Genomic DNA, 21,132 nt, shown 5'->3' on the forward strand with positions numbered 1-21,132 from the left:
GAGAAGTGCAGAACAAAATCCTGGTTGCAGAATCGTTGAAATATCCAGTTATTGCATGTTACTACCCTAAATGTCCCCTTGTGAACTACCCGTACTTTCATCTGTCCAGTAAAGGTGAAAATACCAACAACTGTAGTGGAATCAGATGATTGTCTAGTTCTTAAGAGGAAGTGGTGGAATAATGTGAATGGTTATTGTTCATGAAACATAGTTAAAGAAAGTTTTCAATCAGAATCATGGATCCGCCTTTAAATTTAATCGTTTCTTTCAAGGCCGAGGATGGTTTTGTAGTTTTTGTGATTTCTTTCAATCTGACCTTTTCGTTATGAAAGTATTTCCTGACACTGATATTTCACATCCTGGTATGTGTAGACCAACAGTAGGGTTGTTGCCAGAATTGCATCTGTTAACGAACCAGTTTCTAACTAACCTCTGTTTTATGAGCTTCACCGGACATTTTATCACTGGAGAATCAAAACAAAAACACTTATTATGAGGTAATATTGTTTTTCCTTTAAATACAAGAGTGATGGTAAAGGTAAAAAGGCAAGTACTTGAAATATTAATGAAATATCTGCATCTGGTGATTTATTTGAGACCCTCAGAAATCCTGTGTAACTTTAATAACAGCTGAGGTATAATTTCTCTCAAGGTCATTGGACGTTCAAATTCAACATTTATTTCCATTCAATGATTAAATTGCAGTCATTTCCTTTTCTGAATTGTCGTGTAATTGCTCTGAGTTTGGAGACAAAAACGAAACATTCACCTTTTTCCATTTCCCAGTTCGAACCTGGCTCTGTCACTGGCAGCTCTGGTCAAATCTAATTTGAAACCCAGTACGATGAAGGGCTCTGCATGGCTGCACTTGTGTCATTATAAAAATGGATGGACAGATTTAAATACCCCTTTGTAGACTTTCTGCATGAGGCTGCCACTTGGCTGCCTCCTCACCGAATCACTGCTGGCACTGATCCGCAGAGGTTGACTATTTATGCTTGTACAGATGCCAGATTTCCCAGAACAGCAATTAACATTTGAAGAATAAAAATGCTCTGACAAGATGTTCTCTTAAACAGTCTCACTCATGCACTCTGGGGAGAATGGGTCGATTTTGCTAATGTATATTCTGATATTCTTGCGCAGAGATTTGTTTCAAAAGCAGATGTGTCAGAAAAGCATATTGTCAAGTTAATTCTCAAGAAAGAAACATGCATGAATCCCGTGAAAACAATTCTGTGGATCTCTGACGTGTTCTTTTTCCGAATATTAAGCCTTTGTGCAGTGTCCATTTTTCAAATATTAATCCACAAATTATAGAATACCAATCTAAAGCTTTCATTGATCAGAAAATCATTCCTGAACATTCGCAATTGTAGAAAAATAACTTCATACAGAGTTTAAAATGTATTCTTCAAGGTATCCTGCATCCTATAAGGACAGGATGTTACTATGAAGTCAGAAAATTACATAATATAGCGTAGTAATCCATTAAATTTGGCAACCAATATGATTAGAGACACATTTGACAGCTTATTTAGATCAACCAATCATTCATCATTATAAAATGTAATTATTGCAGATAAAAACTGTGTCGGTGACACCACCTGCACCGGGATCAGCTGAACACAGCGAGTGTGATCACAGAGACGGTTGGAAACAGGACACAGGGAAACGAAGGCTCTGCCAAACTGCAGAGAAATGTTTCCAGTGTTTGCATTCTTGTGAAGTGCTTGATCCCGACGCAGGCTGGGAAAGTGTTCCCCACAGGGACACAGGAATCAACACACGTTTTCTGATTTGATAATTACTCAGCTCCATCGCGGAGGCATGTGCAAACAGGTTTTCAGTACAACGGCTGATTTTTAGCTCCTGTTCTCTTGAAATTAAAGAACAATCTGCTGAAGTGAACGTGTGGAGCAAAACCCCGAACGCACAAAGGAACAGAAACGGCCGAGTCCAACATTTGGGTCCCAACCGTCGCTGTGTTGTGTTTGTTGCATGGGAGCTTGTTAGCACCGTATCCAAAACAAGGGGCCTGGCTGGAGAGGAACCAGATGTGGCCTCTGGCAGCTGGTTCCCCGAGCAGCTTCTCCAAAGCTTGGACAGTGCATAGCACATGACATCAGTACCAGATGGTCGAGCCATTAACACCCACCCTCTCAAAAACATGGAGACACGACTGAGCCGAGGGTCCAAATGTCTGAATCCCACTTCAGCTGTTCTGTGGCACATTATTCACAAAACGCTGGGTGGTGACGATCCAGCTGAATTATTTACTGTAACAACATCATCCAATTCTCACTCTCGGGGCCAAGAGCAAATATTCTGACATATTTTGCACGGATATTTTCTCTTCGTTTATAAAATGAATCTCCAACCACAAGATCTTTGTTTTTATAAAATATCATCGTGCAGACAAGAACACGAAAACAACTACTAACGATTAAACAAAGATAATGGGCCAGTAGGGGGCGATACAGTCTAAATCAATGATCTGTGAAATACCAGAGAGGAAGGCTGTGGTCCATACTAATTGCAGCGATGTTTAATTTAGCTGTAAACTTTAAATTAGACAAATCAGTGCAAACCAAATGTATAAATCGGAATAAATCTGCCATTTTCGTTGTTGTTTCTGTTGTTTTGTTTTTTAGATTTGTGTCCCGAAGGCTCCTTTTTAAATGTACTTATACATATGTACCTATGCATATAAACTCGATTTTGAAAAGCTTTACTTTGCGATTGCAAGAATCTATGTTTTTAGTAAAACTCTGTTCCTGCGTAGACAAGAGGAACAAGCACAGGAGCTTGTTTTGCGAAATATTCTTATTAGTGTGGACATCTGAAGTTCCATAAAGCTTTTCATGGATTCTGAACTGAAATTGGCTTTTGAGGGATGTACGAGTCCGAGGAACGAGCTTCTGGTGCCATCCATCACCGCTGCTGTTTAATCTGGGATCGCAGGGGGCTGGAGCCGGGCCCAGATGACTTTGACCGAGAACCTATTATTACGTTAAGTGTAATTTTGAAAGATTGCAAAAGCATTTGTATCAAACTTAATCAAACCCTCTCTGTTCTTGATCTCCTGCAGCTCCTGTTGAACTGTGATGAACTGATTGACCTGGGGGGACGGAGGGAGGGGGCGGGGGGGCCTTGGCACGCTGGCCTGCTCCACTCCAGCATGTGTTGTGATTCCTTCAGTGTCCTGGTTTGGCCGTCCACCATCGAATGGCCAGCAGGGAGATAGGTATTAACAGCACAGCCTGCGGTTTTGTAGCCTCGATACAAAGAAAAACTATAATTACCACATCGCAGTTGTGTCCCTCTGCCAGCCAATCAGGTCGCACGTCACATCCACGTCTGTCCACACACACATGATGAAGTCCATGTGGTGAAAACTGAAAGGATTTCATTAAAGGCTAAGCTTTGCTGTTCCTGCTCTGCTGTATATCGATTGTAATATAGTGTGTTTTACAATTAATACATATAATAATAATGTGTGAATTTTCATTTGTATCCCTTAAAACATTCATCAGTGGGATAGGAACCACCTGAAATGACAGAAACCATCTCTGAGAAGAATTTATTTGATGTGTTGGCTACTTTGACTTTTTAGTGTGGTTCATTTCAGACGTGTAGGAACCAGCCACCAGGGGGCGACCAAGAGGATTTGGCGTCACGTTACGGTAGCTGTCATGTCGTCCATGTTTCTATAAAGTGTATAATCTGTACAGTCACTTGTTTCATGGTGGTCACTCTAAATTACCAACTCAGTCCCCCCCCCCCAGTTATTAAATATGGTTTCTATCTCCCTTTATGACGAACAGCACGAACCAGAGAAGTGTTAATGCAGAACAGTGAACTTGCCCTTTAACTTTATGGACATTAAATGTCATCGTTTCATCATTTTATCCAATAAAGTTGCATTAAATATTGTCAAACCTATAAATTCTTGACGTACGGCCAAAGGTCACAGTGACATTGACCTTTGACCACAAATTTTTAATCAGCTTTCACTTTATATGAGCCTTGAGTTTAGGAGGATGTGGTGACTTGCCTAAGAAAAGACTAAAAGATTAAAACCACCATCAGACAAACTGCAGATGTTATAAAATGTTAATTTAAATATCTTGAACCTCATAAAACATTAAACGACTTCATTCCTCAGATCTCATGTATTTGTTCACATCCTGTTTAGGAATAAATCAGCAAAAAAAGATGTTGTTCAGCAGTAAAGCAAATATGTTTATTAAGCACTTTAATATACATCAGAAAATTCCACTTCATATAATACAGGAATTCTTTTAAACTGAAAGTCGAATGTACATGGGAAGCTATTTACAATCCAATCACTGACAGTCAAACCAAAGATGACGGACAAAACACAGTCAAGACAAGAGAACTGCTGAATATCGACTGTACACTTTGTTTTCCAACACTGGTTCCAGACTCGCTCCTGCCTTCAATCCTTCTATTGACCCTTCATGGCAAAACGTTTGAGCTACTGTGGTACTGAAGAGTTGAGAGCTTTCACTAGGGCTTAGAAGTGTTTGTGCATGCGATGGGTTCCTACCCCCCCCCCTGATCCCAGATCCTGGCGAAAAATAGCTCGCTGTTAAACGGTATGAAAAGCCTGCAAAAAAATATGACACAGCCTGTAAACGCTAACGCAGCTCCACAGAGTTCATGAGAAGCAGATGTTCGAGTTCCCTCGGTGCCACGGCCGAGCGCCTCCTCCCCCCCGCCTGCTCCCGCGGGGTTGAGTCCCGCTGAACTGATTTTCAGCTCCTCGAAGGCAGCAGGAGGCGGGACAGGAGGCTGCTTCAACTTTGGCTTTTATTTTGTTTTTTACAATTTTTGCCTTTCAAACCGTTTCATTTCCTCCCCCTGAAATATCCACAAGGAAATCGATGAAAGTGAATCACATGAGAAAACAAAGCCGGGATTCTGTTTCTTGCATTGCAGTAGGTTAAACATGTAACTCGGACAAATGCAGACAAATGCATTTTTTTTTTGTGTAGTCACTTCTGCGTTTAGCACCAAAGCTCTGTTAACAGTACACAATGGGTTATTTAAATATGTTTTATGCACACAAAAAAAAACATAACACACAAACTTAAAAAAAAAAGAAAAAATCCCATAGGGACAAAATGAACTTTTTTTATCCTCAACATTTTCCTTGAATCTCTCTCGTAGATATTTGTGATAATACAGAAAACGCACAAAGCCGACACAATCTGGAGTCCAAAACAACTGCAGGCACCTTCTGAACACAGCACCATGGTAGAGCTAATGCAACACAAACTGCAGCAAAAGTGGCTTTTTTCCAAAAATAAATATGCTTGTATATACTCATGAAGTAAAACTGCCATAGCTATCAATACATTACACACAACATAGGTTTAGCACACTGATCAAGGTTAACACAGATTATTTGGGGTCTCTAGAAAGGCAGACTATAAATGCGCTTAAGTTGATACCGTGACATCAGTTACTGTTGTGTCCTCTGGTTTGTGACAATGTACTCAGTGTTACATTGCTGTCAGTGTGAATAAACAACAAAAAAACAAATTAAACAGACAGAACAAACATGATGTAAAATAATAAAAACCAAAAATAAAAAGCATTGGATGTTTGTATCAAACAATTACTTTAAAACATGGATGGGATACAAAGTAAATAGAACAAATGCATGTCTGTCATTTTAGTCTTTTAAAAGTGCATACACTGTTTATTAAATAGCATTACATTAAATTAAAAATGATAGTTTGCATGACTAAATGAAGAAGGCTGTAACAGATGTAGGCACGTCGAAGTATCAGTTCACATGAGCCTCAGGCAGCAATCAACAATCTTCCCTAGGTTGTATTTTTAGGTCGCCCTCTGATGAACAAAAGAAAAGATATGTTTGTTTTTTTAATGCAGATGAAAACAGTTGCTTTGGCACAATCCCTCCAATGGTCTGCGTGACGAATGATATTCAAGACATCTGCAACAGTATAGGAATGACTCGGGTCAGTGTTTGGTTTGGGAGGAAAGTCTTCTCATCCGGATTGAGGCGTTCTTCATGCAAGTCTGATTAAATCCAACCAATGACGGCTCTGTTGAGTGCGATCCAGTAACAAATGAGTCATCAGCCACTCTAAATGAAGCGTTACCTATGTGCCGTCTCCCTGACCTTGATTTCAACTTCGAGACAAATGCTTGATGTGATTCAACCAGCACATATTGGAGGGTCATTTTGAAAAGTGTCTCTCACCAGCTATAACGGAGTCTCCTTTTTGTAGTTAAACCCAGGGTCCGATCCTTCAATCTGCAGTTTCAGGGCTTGTTTAAGGCTTAACTCGGTTTCCCCGATGGGATAGTTCTCCAGAACATCCTGGTGGCCTCGGTTCTGTCCGGCCCGAGGAACTGATACCCTACCCAGGAAAACCTGATTAGTGTGTAGATGATAGTTGGGGTTGGTCATGATGCCGTTTCTCTTCTTCTCCGCAGCGCTCTGCTGCTGGATGAAGAGTTGATCCTGCTCCTGTCCCCTGTCCTGCTGAATCGAACCACCGATCATGATCTTGCAGTGGGGATCCTTCACTGAAATGTTAGCTACCGACTTGTTGAGCGCGATCCTCTTGTCAAACTGCGTCATCTCGTACTCCAACACCTGACTTTGTGTCGACCCACTGTTCTTGATTTTCTTCTTGTCTCCTTTACTGTTTGATGTCCCATTTCCGGTCTTACTTCCCTTTGTTGACTTGAGACCAGGCTTCAGCTGAGACCAGTCAAAGTCATTGGATGGAGATGATGGCTGTTGACCAATGGACTTGGTCGTGGAGGAAGGGGACACAATGGACTGCCTGCTCCGGGTCCGAGGCAACGAGTGCTGTTGGATTTGTTCTGTGAACGTCAGCCCATGAAAGCTGTCGATGGGAACAGTCTGAGCTGTGGCTGTGGAGGATGTGGTTCTCAGGGAGGAGTTCTTTGAGCTCTTGAGGGAGTTATTCGACAGAGACGATTTCTGTCTATCTACAGTGGAATCAGGAGATTCTGATGGCGAACTGAAAGCATGGACGGGTCCGTTGGGTAATCCGCGTCCAGACAACTGCATATCTCCTGCCCCAGTGCTGCCGGAACTGCTTGATTTAATGGTGAGGGACTGCAGTTTACCAGTCACAGTCAATGGTGTTTTTTCCTCCATGGTGTGTACTGGGGATGGATTGCAGCCATTTAAAGTTGAGGCCCCGTACTTCTCCAGAAGTTTCGTGATCATCGAGTGGCCTCCTTTTGCTGCCACTCTCATCGCTGTGCGTCCAAACTGGTCGGCGTGGTTGGGCTCGGCACCGTTTTCAAGAAGTATTTGCACCACATCGATGTGACCCTCCTGTGCAGCTATGCCCAGCGCTGTGGCTCCCTGGTTGCATGTATGATCCACGTGCGTCCCACTTTCTATCAGAAACTGTACGACTTTGGTGTGGCCTTGCCATGCAGCAGACTGGAGGGCTGATCGCTTCTCATTGTCACAGGCGTTCACATCACCGTGATAGTTAATCAGCAGCCTCACCATTTCAACATGCCCTTGCCAGCAGGAGACGTGGAGGGCTGTTCTGCCTTCAGTGTCACTAGCTTCCACATTTGCTCCATTTTCAAGGAAATACTCTGTCATAGCCAGCTGATTTTCAAGTGCCAGTATGTAGAGTGTCGGGCGTCCGTCTGCGTCTTTGTAATCTATGTCAGCACCGTGGCTCAGCAGCAGTTCTACAATGTCCCTGTGGCCTTCCAGTGCAGCCACCCTGAGAGAATTCCTCCCATCATATCCCTTCTGGTCGATGCACGACTTGTTTTCCAGACAAATTTGCACACAGTCATAATGTCCCTCCTGTGCAGCTAATATCAGCGGTATTCTACCATCGTTATCTACCTCTATACAACGAGCGCCTTGCTCAATAAGGGCATCGCACACTTGACGGTGGCCCTCAAACGAAGCCATGTGCAGCGGGGTCCAGCCTGCATCGTCCCTGTGATTCTCATCCAGACCTCTGTCCAGCAGAGTTCTGACCACCTCCACGTTACCCTGAGCAGACGCGATGCTCAGCACAGTCCGTCCCTCACTGTCGATGCTGTCCACAGCTGCACCCCAGAAGAGCAAGGTGTTGACAACTGAGGCGTGGCCCATCGATGCAGCAGCGAGAAGAGGGGTGCGGCCGTTGTTGTCAGTATGATCCACGTCGGCTCCACCTTCCAAAAGCAGATCAACTACATCGACGTGTCCTTCATAGCCAGCCACAAGGAGGGGGGTCATGCAGTCTTTGTCACAGTGGTCGACCTCTGCTCCCCTGTCGATCAGAAGGCTCACAACAGAAGCATGGCCTTTACTTGCAGGAACACAGAGAGCAGCCACGGAGAGGGCCGTCCTCCCGTCCACATCTTCATGATTCACTTCGGCCCCGTGGTCTAAGAGGTGCTCAACGATCTCTCTGTGCCCCATGTACGCTGCAGCAATGAGAGCGGTTCTTCCTTCATTGTCTGCCTTGTTGACCTCAGCTCCGTGCTGAAGAAGATTCAACACTATATCCTCGTGACCTCCCCAAGCTGCAGCTCTCAGGGCAGTTCTACCGTCGGCATCGGCACAGTCCACCTTGGCACCAGCGTAGAGCAGAGCCGACACAACCTCTGAATGTCCCCCCCAGGCTGCTGAGCGGAGAGCCGTCCATCCATCATGATCTGTGTGGTTGATGTTGGCCTCGCAACCAATTAGGCAGTTGACCACTTTGGTATGGCCCTGCCTTGCAGCAAGAGTAAGTGCCGTTTGTCCGTGGTTGTCTTCCAGCTCCATGTTTGCCCCTCTGGATATTAACAAGTTGACCACATCGAGGTTTCCACTGTATGCAGCGTTGGCCAGCAGAGTTCTTCCACTGGAGTCACACTGGTTCACGGACGCCCCGTTGTCAAGTAATGTCCTTATTGAGTCCTCTCTCTCCAGGGCCTGTTGTACAATACAGGAGGCGTGATCGTCCTCGTTGTTAACGTGAGCTCCAGCTTTGACCAGAAGTTGCAGAACCTCCTGTTCTCTTGGTATGGAGGTGGTCAGGGAGTCACTAGCAGGAGTTCCATTCCAAACCATCCAAAGAGCCAGATTGAACGGCTCAATCTGAAGATTGGAATTGACCAGGTGTAGAGCGAACTCCTGCACTTCCAGGGGTTTCAGCTGCTTTGCCCGGCAGGTGTAACTCATTGCCAACATCCGATGTCCCTCTGCTGCGTTGCACAAGTACTTCTGGGTGCAATGCTTAACATCCAGCAGCCACTCTGCAAAACTGTAGTGGAAAAGGATTCTAGTGGACCCGAGGCCATCGACCAACAACTTGGAGAGAATGTCCATCTTTTTCTGAAACTCTTCCATAGTTAGTGTCATGTTTTTGGTCCACACCGCATGGTACAGCTCTTTGACTGTGAGGGGCCTGCAAGTTGCCAGGATGACGTTGAGGATGGGTTGGACTTTGGCAAACTGTTTTCTGACGAAGAGTCTCTGACAGAGCCACAGGTAGAGGCCGTTGAGCGTCCCAGGGATGTCACGTATCTCACGAAGCATGATGAAACTCTCCACGACGCCGTCCAGCACGCGCTCCAGGTAGAGGAAGCAGCCGCTGCTCTTGATGTGAAGTTGGTTGAGCATCTCGGCCGTCTCCTTGGTGAGGTGTTGCCTCAGGGCCTCCTCCTGGTCCAGGCGGTGGAGGATGTACTGTTGCACATCCTTGACGATGTAGGCCTTGCGTAGGTCGTCGAGGCTGATTTTACGGAAACCTGGAAGAGAAGAGAAAGGACATTAGACAAGTGGGATCACAGATATATAACATGTGGCAGAGATCCAGAGGATGAAAAGGGCAATGCACAAATAACTTAGTAGGTTGGTGTTTATATTCTATTTATACACACACACAAAAGAGTTGGGTGCAGCTGAAGGAGTCTAAGTTAATGATTAGTGTTACTTTCCGCACAGTCCCTCTCGAGTTATAATCCCGAGTCTGACCTTGAGATCATACCCAGTATTTATCCACTGATCTTGTACCTTTGGATAATTAGGTTATGCCGACCTTTAATTTCCTAAGGCACGGGATAATTAACAGTAAAGCTGTGGTGTTAAAGAAAAGCCTTTCAGAGGAATTGAGAGCACGACCCCTCTGGCTGCTGGAAGCCGACAGGATCAGCGGGAGTTCGCTATCAATTCAGACCATAAAGCACGAAACCAAAACAAAAATCATTCCAATTAGCATTCTTTAATGTGTCTGGTGCAGAAGCAATTTCAGCTGTAATCAGTTCAAACTTAATAGTGTCAGTATAAACATGGCTGATGTGATGCATGCATAACTTTAAATTATTCTCGTGCCGATTCAAAGAAGAAATAAGAAAGTCTTTCCAGTAAGATTTTAAACGACAGAGTATAATCGACATCCACTGAAGCTCCACTGCTCCTTCAACCCATCCATTGACTATAGAGGTTATTAGAGCTTAATCAGCTGGAGCAAATCTGCAATAAGGGCTGCAAATGTACAAGATTTGAATCGTGGGAGAGCAAAGGGAAGATCGTTTCCACCCTTGTAGCCCATCAATGATCTGTATAACATCTCTCCAGTGCCTCACTTATTATTGTCCCACATGCTCCCGGCTCAGACCTTCAGAGGAAAAAGCACCGAAATAATCACAGTGGGTCTTAATAAATTATCATTAATAGGAAATTCCTCTCAGTGCCGAGAAAAAAATGGCCCCTTAATGGCCTCGGCTAATGGGCATTAAGTGAACTGTCCTGCATGTTAAAACAATCTGCTCGTGGTCTGTTCAGCCGGAGGGCGAGGAGAGCATTTCTGCAGTCTTGTATTTACAGTTCCCATGGTTCTCAGGAGGCTACTGGGATAAGGAAAAGAAAACATTATTGACATACAGTACTGCACCATTTGGAATAACTTAGTCTTTCTTCCACAGCTAATACGTCTGAGCCAGTTTAATCTGGCTCTGTGAAAAGGTCCACTTTATCCGCCAGGCTGAGCACAGACTCATTACGATTAACTTTAAAAAATTAGGTGATTAGGGTTTCGATTTTAGGCTTCTTCATATTGACGGAGCATTTTAGGTTCTCCCCGGGAAAGTGCTCTTACAGATTTTAATGAAAAGAATCAATTCAGCAAAAAATCGGCACCTGTTCACTTTCATCCCCAACGGTGAAACTCGATTGCTTTGATTATATAACACCACTTTTTACCCTGTACAAAATTTGACTGTCACCGTGCCCGAGGCAAGGGCTTTATCCCCCCCGACTGATATTTTGTGAAATCGTCTTCCACACGGGCCCAGTGGCGACCGCACCTGGACGCCAGATAACCCCGATGAGTTTAACAACAGTTCCCAGCGACGGTTTGGACGACAGCTCCCGGTAAACAAAGGGGCAATTGGCTTTTTCTTTATCGTCTGCTTCTGAGTTTGTTTTAGATAAGCTCCCAACCCGCTGAACAGCACCTCGCAGTAATCTCCTTTTACTTTGTCCTTGAGGCCTTCGTTTGTATTTCAAACTGCGATAAAACTGTTGAAATGCAAACATTCACGCCGGAGATAACGATGAGATGTATTCTGGTATCATTTCAAACATGGCAGGAGGAGAGAAGCAGAGAAATCTGTTTTGGGATTAACTCTAATAAAACACACACTCGCTGGTTGGAATTCATAATAACTACCAATTGCCAAAATGTTTTACGACAGAGCTGCTAACCCCCGGAGAAGTAGGGATGGTGGGGGTGTAAATTCTTAGGATTAATGACTTTATTATAATAGGGATCATATGGACGGACACATGTAGTTCTGCAGTTCTTCAATCTAAACCAGAACAAGCCTTGGATACATAGAAAAACAATAACCTCTTGAAAACAAATCCATACTCTGTTTATTCTGAATATTCACTGCTGCAGATTAATGTTTAACCAAAAAAGAGTGGGGGGGGGGGGGGGGCAGCTGCACAAACAAACAGTTTGGATTAATAAAGCTATAAAGTATTTCTCTCCTGCATTGTACAATATAATTGCCCAATCATCACAGCAACTCGATGACCCTAACCCACTTTCAGTCTGTCATTGTTTTCCGAGGCCGTGTGCAGTTTTCCAACTCTCCACGCTCTTCTCTCCGGCTGCCTGACCCCCTGCACCAGCTCACACATTCCAACAGCCAGATCCATGGGAAGCCAGCGAAGTAACCACACGTAGAAAAAAACTCAGGCACTTCTATCTTTAACCATTAAAGATGCTCAATATTTCAAACCTTTGCTTACAAATACCAACTCATAAATCATGACAGTAGCCCGGGAAGAGCTGTAAATGGGTTGTGTTATGATTCTGGGAAAAAGGTTAACTTGGGGTTGCACATCAAAAAGATACAGGAGCACTTGAAGGCACCACACGGTTCCTGATGTGCGTACCTGTTCCCTCTGTGCACACTATCTCCTCTGGCTCCGACTTCAGAGCATTAACGATCAAGTTTCAGCCTCTCGTGAGATTCATCAGAGGACTTTTCCGTCTTTATCTCCTAATTCTCTCCAGAGTTTTGTTCTTAAAGCCAAACTAGAAGCTGAACATGCTTCACAAGCCTCCTTCCACTTTCATCTGTGATTTGAGAACGTTGTATTTGCACAATCACGAGTCATCAGTGTCTTAGTCAACAAAGCAACATCATATGAATATTTTAGCACGCTGTCATGTTTTGAGAAAGACGTCTGAGGCCTGCTGTGATCCTGAGTGTGTGTGTGTGTGTGTGTGTGTGTGTGTGTGTGTGTGTGTGTGTGTGTGTGTGTGTGTGTGTGTGTGTGTGTGTGTGTGTGTGTGTGTTTGGTAGTGTTTGTGTGTGTGTGAATTTCTGCTGCTCTGACGTCACTGCCTTCGTTCTCATGCTCCTTCTGGACCAAATCCTTCTTTGGACATTCTGGGTTTGTTCCAGCTGGGACAGGAAACCCGCTCGCTGGGAAAGCGGGGGGGGGGGGGGAGAGGCCATTAGGGGGAAACAGGGATTTCAGCGGACTAAGAGGAAAAAGAAAATATTTTGACTTTTTTAAAAAGTGTGACATTCCGTCTTCTGATTTACTCCGTTCACTGCGGGACCGAGAAAAACATTGAGTCTGGAGATTCGTTGTAAATATTTTCTCAGGGGAACAAAAGAAAAATGCTTCTGTGCTGTAGTTTATGATAAACAGTTTCTCCTGCATTCCACGGTCGCTGACACACCAATTATGAAGATACAGTGAAAGCTGGAGGTGGAAGGAGGAGGAGGAGGAGGAGGAGGCTGAGATCTGACTGCAGCCACATGAAATAAAGCAGATGCCTGGATTTCTGTTAAAACACTTTTCTGTGAGAGAAAGAAAAGAAAAGAAGAAGTGACGCTACACTATGTTCTGTTGGAAATGGCGTTTTCAAACTGAAACAATTTCCGTCCACACAAGCATTTTGGATCTGGATCAGTTTTACTCCAGGTCGATACTAGTTGCTGTAGACAAGAAGTATTTGGTTGTTCGCTAATGAGCTAGGCTACAAGCAATGGCGAATAAGCATGTTGTGCATGTTGCATCTTGCAGCTGTTAGCAAAGACAGAAATGCTTGTAATTGATTATCCTCGTTGGATTCTACACGAGTCTGATGCGAGTTGTTTTCTTCCGAAATGAGGTCGTGTGATAGGAGACTGACGAATCAACGAAGGCTACGTCGCAATCAGCAGGAAGTGGCGAGTGTGTCTACGATATATCAGTGTTTTATATCATGACAAAGGTTAAACTGCATAACCACTTAGTTGATTTTTGATATCTGTAATATAAAATTGTATGATCATTATTTTAATGTATTTTAACTTTTGATATTTGTAATTTTACGTATGTTTTAAATGTTTGATATTGATATTGTAATGTATATTTTAAATGTTTGGTATGTCTTAAATGTGGACCCCACTAAAAGTAGCTCTGTCTTTGGGTAGAGCTAATGGGGATCCTTCTAAATAAACAAAAATGAACAAATAAATACGTCATTGTTTCCGAACATCTGTGTCTTCCCGTCCACACTGAAACGCTTCTCCTCAGTTTTCAAACTAAAACTACAGTTTCCACCCACCTCTCAAACTCTGGAGTCTGTGTGGGCACCAGGTAGAAAAGATGGTGCATTCTCAAAATGTTACAGTATGGATTTAGCCTAAAAGTCTCCGGTCAGAACAAGCAGAAGAAGAAAGAGCTTTTCTGAAACAGCACTCGAAGGAGGACGGCCGACAGTTTCCACCTCATCAGCACACATCACTTTATAAGGCCTGGATGTCAACTGGAACGAGCTGGGCCTGATTTCTGCCCAGCTCGTGCAGATTCGACACTCAAACCACCACATGGGGGAAAGTCATCCGACCTGTATTTCATGACTGTGGTGTAACAGGAACTACTATTAAGCACTAGAGAAAAATGCAAGAACTCACGTTGGCTATAAATGTCCAGATGCTCTCCAAGAACAATTTTATTTCCTGCCACAGTTATGACGGCCTAGATTTTTTGCGTTATTAGACGGAGGGGGGGGGTTACACAAACTGTAGCTGTGTACCGTGAGGACGGTTCAGAGTCGGAACAAAGGCGACTGCTAAACAAGCAACAAATGACACATTCATCGGGGTGAGGGACTCAGCTCCTGAGCAGACAGCTGCTGCTCGTTACAGAGCTGGAACCCGTCCACAGGAGACACAGGCTCGCCTACAAAGAGCGACTGTTTGCCTCCTAGATTAATTTTTCAGATGACAAATGAGGCGGCGTGCCTGCGTGCGTGCACATCGACAGGAGAGAGAGGGGTCCAAGCTCATCAACCTGGACCTCGGGAATGACAAGGTCTGAGATCTGGCACGTTCTCTGCCAGAGACACCATCTTAAGTCATCGGATCCATAAAGCAAACAGAAACCCAAGCCTGGCTGCCCTCTCCTCGGGCCCTCCAGTAAACCCGCGCTCGACAAACGTCTGCTCGACAGCTGCAGTGTTCCCGGCTCCAAAACACACCAGCGCCAACCTCCTAAACACAAGTATGTGGACGAGAGTCAGCTCCAACGGTCTGCAAACAACAGCCTTTTAGAAAAGAGAGCTGCCATTTAAGCCTTGAGAAACGCTGCTGAGGACCTTGTTTGGTTAAACACACTCTGATTTCTGCTCCGACAGACAAATAAAGACACAACTCTCTACTTCATCTGGGATAAATGTGGTTTATTCACAAGTGAGAGGAGACAAAGCAAAGCACCGAGCAGCTTCGACTCTTAACAAGCCCCTAATTCAGCTGTGCAGCAGGAAATCACGTCGGATTAGAGACTTCACTTTAACTGCTGTGTGTGTTTTCACTGCCACACGACGTGAGCATCGGCGCAGACACTGGAATTATTACAGTTTAACAATTAATTTGTGTAGCGCTGGAGGCAGAGCACATGAAAACACTTCCTGCCCCAACACGCCTCTCGCTGAATCTCAAACAGGACGTGAGAGGGGTTTCCAGTCAAACCTGTCGCGGTGCAGCTGAGCAGGGCAGACGAGGTGGGGGTGGGGGTGGGGGGGGCAAACAGGAATATACTTAACACACAGCAGCACGGCTCAGTGGGAGAGGAGCGATCTGAGGCTGGTTTGAAGACTCCATCTCTGCTGCTTTACGTTAACAAGGACAACGATATTCTGATTTTAATGTTATAAGGCCGACAGTCCGAATTAGACGCTGCCGTGTGAACAGCATTTTCTGCATAAGATCAATATCTGGATAAGGAATAATCAAATTAGGACATGTGGAGTCTTAACAGGATTATGTTTGACCTGTACATTTACCAACTGCTCGACAAAATGGAGAAATAAAAATGATGTGATGTTTTGCAGCATCGCATATTAAACTATTTCAGGTTGAGGTTTTGAAACTGGTGGAATAATGATGGACGTAACGGCGTAGTGGACATAATGATGATGTGAGTTATAATAAGACTATGCTGTGTAAAAGGAATATTCAACTAGAAACTCATGGAAACTCAGTCATCGGAAAAATGTTTTATTCTGAATAATCAGTCGTTGGAACAGTGGAGAGTTTTGAAGCATCTACAATGTTTGGAAAGCTGCTAGTTTGAAAAGAAAGACGTACTGAAATATTTGTGATTTGTTATTATCAGTCCAATAATTCACCACTGCTGTTTCTCGTTTGTTGTGTTTTCAGACATCTAGTTCCCTGAACGGTGGCGTGCGTTTCCAGGTGCGCTCGTGCGGTTTTGTGGATTATCTCCGATACAAAGCCGAGGCTGATGGAGCCATCAAACCACCTGCATGCAGAGTAAAGAACCATCCATCTTATGAACAGTTGTGTGGAACACTGCCTGCACTGAGATGCTGAGGTTTCCGTTCCAGCAGCTGAAGGAAAAATCTGAGCGTGCCTCTGAATGACAGAAGCTCATTAAGACGGTGACAAGAGGCTGAATCATAAGGCAGCGCACCTGGTCACTTACAAGCCGCCTCTCTCCGAAATTCCACAGCAGATAACTCGGGGAGAGATGTCACCGTATATCACCGAGCGTCTTCCTGCAGCTGCACTGACGACTGGAAGTTTCATCCCAGAGAAATAACAGAGAGTTCAGCCAAGAACACACAGATCAAACCAGAGCAACAGCACATAAATGGTAGTAACTTTATCCAGACTGTGTATTCACAGGATCCTGACCTTTATATCGTTTGGCTGATAATATGAAACACTCACAAATATATCTGGTGTATGTGTTGCAGATATCAAAACTGTTATTTGACAGAATAAATGCAAAATAAGGCACAAAATTACTCAATAACAATACTATACATTAGGTTGTATTTGTGTTGACCTGTTATTTAAAGTTGTTTATTTTCAAATTCATGTTTAAACTAGGGCTGGGCAAGTTAACTCGTTTTAATCGAGTTAACTCAAGTGATGAGTTAACTCGATTGTTTATCCGCCAATTATTTTCTTTTTTCCTGTTCTGCAGCAGTCAGCAACAGACTTTCACAAAATAAAAGCCTGACTTTCACAATAAAACAATAAATAATCAATCCTGAGTGAATGCGAGATAAAATAATTAATCAAGTTAACTCCATTGAAACGAGTTAACTTGCCCAGCCCTAGTTTAAACCCATAAGGATTTAATAACGACATCTTATGAATCTTTGCCAATTTTTTTATTCAGTCAATAAATCAGTATTTGATCCATATCGCTAACCCTAACCCTTTTTTTATTATTTTACCTTTATTATAAATCTTTTAAATGCTGAACAGGATCCATGAAAAGCCATGCAAATTAAAAAATGATTTACCCTCCAGTCACTAAAATAACCTGTTTCCTCTCTGAGAATCTTCCAGGTGTCACTAAGCTCTTGTTGTGCAGGGAGTTCCCACTCACTCAAATTTCCTCGATACCTTCCTGTGTTTTTGTTCATCATTACACTGGCTGACCTCCAGGTGACCTCATTTCCCCCTGCCGCCGCCACATGTTTCCAGTCACCTGCACCAGAGGCCACTCGCTCTTGCATGTCAGTCGTGTTTTATTAGCCATCAAGTCAAACAAGCCATTATCTGCCATCGCCGATGCGGTGCCAGGAAAGTCTGGAACCGTTTTGGTAAAAAGATTTCACAGAGAAACAGGATTCGACACCAGGAGAGAGCTCTGTGAAATCGAGTTACTTGCAAAGTCATCCCTGGCATGCAGGTCACCAGGCAGCGTGGTATTCACAAAAAATAACTGTATTTACTTTCGAGACTTTTACCCCTGAAGCAAAAAGCAGCGAGAAACGTGCCAAGAATTCAATTTCAACTCGAGTTAAACTAAGACTTAATTAAAAATACCCTTCAATTAAAGCAGAAAACGACAAGTCGCGCTCTGTGCTACACCCCTGATGAAATAAGAAAATCTCGGGTCTATAAAAATTTGGCAGGAGCATGCCGCATACCAAAGGGCATCACCTGGAGAGGGAAAGAGGCCCGCCCGGATCGTCAGCCATGTTCACAATCATGTTCCTGCAGCGCAGCACCCAAGGTGTTGGAGATACAGACACGGGAGACCTGTAATTTTCCCGGCTGTCAGACTGCATGTCGGTGAATTACAGTATTCAGCGAGGATTATGGTCTTCAGCTCATCCAAAGTGAGGCTCAACATGCAGCCTCACAGACGACAACTCATAAATGAATATGGACATAAATCAGCTTGTCTGGGTAAGCCAATTTCAAGAAGGGGAGGGGGGGGGGTAAGCTAATTAAATCTGTCGTCCTCGCTCGTGTTGCCCGGGATTCGAGGCGCTGAGTCGATCTGAAGTGAAAACTAAGAGGAGAGAACAGAGGAGGCGTTTATTGTGTTTTGGTTGCAGGAGGCATCTGTCAAATGTTCTCTTTGGTTTGGTGCAGAGCAATTTGGGCTCCCTGGTGAAAGGCTACCGCCCGGACAAAATGTGTTGGAATTGGCTTTAAACTCCTTCAGACCATTAAATAAAAGCTTTTACACTTTCTGCTTAAAGACTGCCTCGGAGCTCCCCCCTCCACTCTCAGTCCGCAAAATTGTTCTTGGCGCGTTAACCTCTCGTAAAACTGGCAATTTTTTTTATTTCACAGTCAAAGTCTCAGATTCGTCCGATCGTCACGTCAATGACGCCGCAGCATTTACTGGGGCCGTCTGTGAGCAGAGCCATCTTTGTCTCTCTTCAGGGAGCATTCCACAGCCCAGAAGAAATAAACCGTCCTCGCTGCTTTTACGACTGTGTTTGTGTTGTGTGTCGGCCAGAAGAACCCGCGGCCGCACCAGTGAGGGCTCACATCTGACCAGAAAGAAAGTAGACACACGAAAAAAAGCAGCACATCCAGGGAGATGTTAAGAGTTGGGTCGGCCTTGCCCTGTGTCAGATTCCCCGGCACGCCTCGGGACAAAGGGCTGCTCAGAGCGGCACACGTGTAAAACAGAGCTGCTCTTTTTCATTTGTGATCATTGGTGGTAAATCAGCTCCGTCTCTTGACAGGCGCCTAAAGAAAACTCCATTCACGGTGGTGAGAGCGGAGGTGGGAGATGCGGTTCAGGTTCTTTTCTGGGGTGGGACTGACCCTCTCTCTCCTGTGACATAGAACTACAGGAAACAAAAACACACAGGCCCATGCACCCCCCCCCCCCCCCCCAGGGTCACATAAGCTGCTTCAGGACGGTGTCTGACATTCTGAGCATTTTCCAGAAGGGATTATGCAAATGTCAGATGAGTCAGTTGCTCCAGACATTTTCCGTACATTTTCAAGCCAGCACCCAATAAAATATCCTGAAAATACATAGCAACGAAAAACTGTACAGACACAAGTATATCAGAATAAAAAAGAGGCGCCGTCCACGTATGACGCTGATGGAGATGTCAACGGGATTTGAAAGCTTTTGGTGATATAAGCGCCAATTTAAATGTTCCGTTATCAAAAAATTATGATTTCTAAAGTAGAATTAATATGTCACGTCCTGCCTACTGCTTGTATTCCCCATTGTTGTGAACTTAAAATCTTCTGCTACGCCAATTTTCTGGAGATAATGTCCAAAACTCTGAGCTTGATCCAAAGTACCAAATCAGCTGGACATTATCCACAGTTTCTTCAGTGTGTGCATTTCTACAGCTGTAACAAACCTTCTATAGAACCTACATACTTCAGACTATACAAGACGACCCACAGTTTAAACTCGAGCATGTGCAAATGTGTCACCCAAGGAAGGAAATGAGTAAACCCATCAGAACGCCTCACAGGGTGAGTGTCCTCTTGAAGTGGCCGCACGCTCCTGTAACATTCCTCACACCGAGCCAGGAGTATAACTGTCTTAATTACAGCTGTGATTCATAACTAAGAGGGGCTTTTATGCGTGGGTTTCTTTTTGTGTGTGTGTGAGGATAAGTGTGTGAGGATACGTGTGTGTGGCTGCTTCACAAGTTGTTGGCGGGCAGACGCCCTCGACTTCTGCCAAGTGCCCTTCGTGACCAAGAAGAGGAACTAAGAGCAAATATTGGGTGAAAAATTGATCTAATACTGTATTTTATGATAGTGGAAATCAATCTAATTGAAGCCGCTGTAACACGGCGGAGCTGGAATGTGGTTGTTCAAGGGAGCGATTATCTTTCACGGCTCCAGCAGAACACACCGAAACTATATTATTATAACCACTGGCACAGCAGAGCTCAGATCCAGAGCTTCTCCTTCTCCATCCTCCCTCATCCCTCGCTCATGTCGGCTAAGTACGGCTTGCACAGGGTTTCTTGTTTTGTGTTTCCTTTTAAACTGGGTTCTATCATTGTCATCTACCTCCTCCTGTTTGGCCGGATTAGTAACGAGATGCTTCCATGCGGGAGCAGAGATTTGAGAGGCGGTGATTCTCGCTCTATTATCTCAGATCTTAACATATTTCTTTCTTCCGACTCCACGTGGCCGTTCTTCTGAAAGACGGTTCTACGTAGATCCAGGAGGAAAATAAGAGAATGGTTTTGTTTAGAGATAAAGATTCTTATCGTCTCACTACACGCACTCAATTTCTTGTTCTTTGAATTTTTTAATTAAATCCTTTATTTTCTTTAAAAACATCCTTTGGAGGAATCTGCTTATTTACTGCAGGGATTTAGATCAGGAGATTATTACCTTATATCAAGAAATGAAGCTGGAACAAGCAGCCTGATCAGTTTAGATTGTGACTGGAAACCGCCCGACTGGGTCCAAAGGTGACAGCATCTTTAAAGATCATTAATTATCACCTTAAGTCTCATTAAGCATTATTTTTTAAATCAGATGACTGCTCTAAAGAGTTTGTTTTAGGCTTTTCCTTTAAATTTCGGATAAGTTTGGGTTTGAATTTGTTATCCAATGTTGTGAAAACGAGGTGAAATGTCATGAATGACAGCTGACTCATGATTGGTTGATCACATCTACTGTATCTGTGGGACCTCGCTATCGTGGCTCCACCCCCTGACCACTACTGCACAGGCTCCGGCTTTAAAGACATCAGCGGTATGTTTTAGTTTCATTTCCAGATAGAGGGAGGAAGTGGAGACACTCTATGCTAACAATATTAGCTTCACTATTTTTATGACATTTTCCACTTCATTCTGCCTT

General features: G+C 44.0%; 1 protein-coding gene across 1 annotated transcript in view; it reads right to left on the reverse strand.

The window, feature by feature from the left end:
* Positions 1–4,232: 4,232 nt before the first annotated feature.
* Positions 4,233–21,132, reverse strand: part of ankrd50 (ankyrin repeat domain 50) — a 38,215-nt gene continuing 21,315 nt past the window's right edge. The window contains exon 3 of the mRNA XM_061080241.1: positions 4,233–9,795. Within this exon, the coding sequence (XP_060936224.1) occupies positions 6,263–9,795 (3,533 nt within the window). The 3' untranslated portion in view covers positions 4,233–6,262. The remainder of the gene's footprint in view (positions 9,796–21,132) is intronic.

This window comes from Limanda limanda, chromosome 10, assembly GCF_963576545.1.
Source record: "Limanda limanda chromosome 10, fLimLim1.1, whole genome shotgun sequence".
NCBI classification, from domain to species: domain Eukaryota; kingdom Metazoa; phylum Chordata; class Actinopteri; order Pleuronectiformes; family Pleuronectidae; genus Limanda; species Limanda limanda.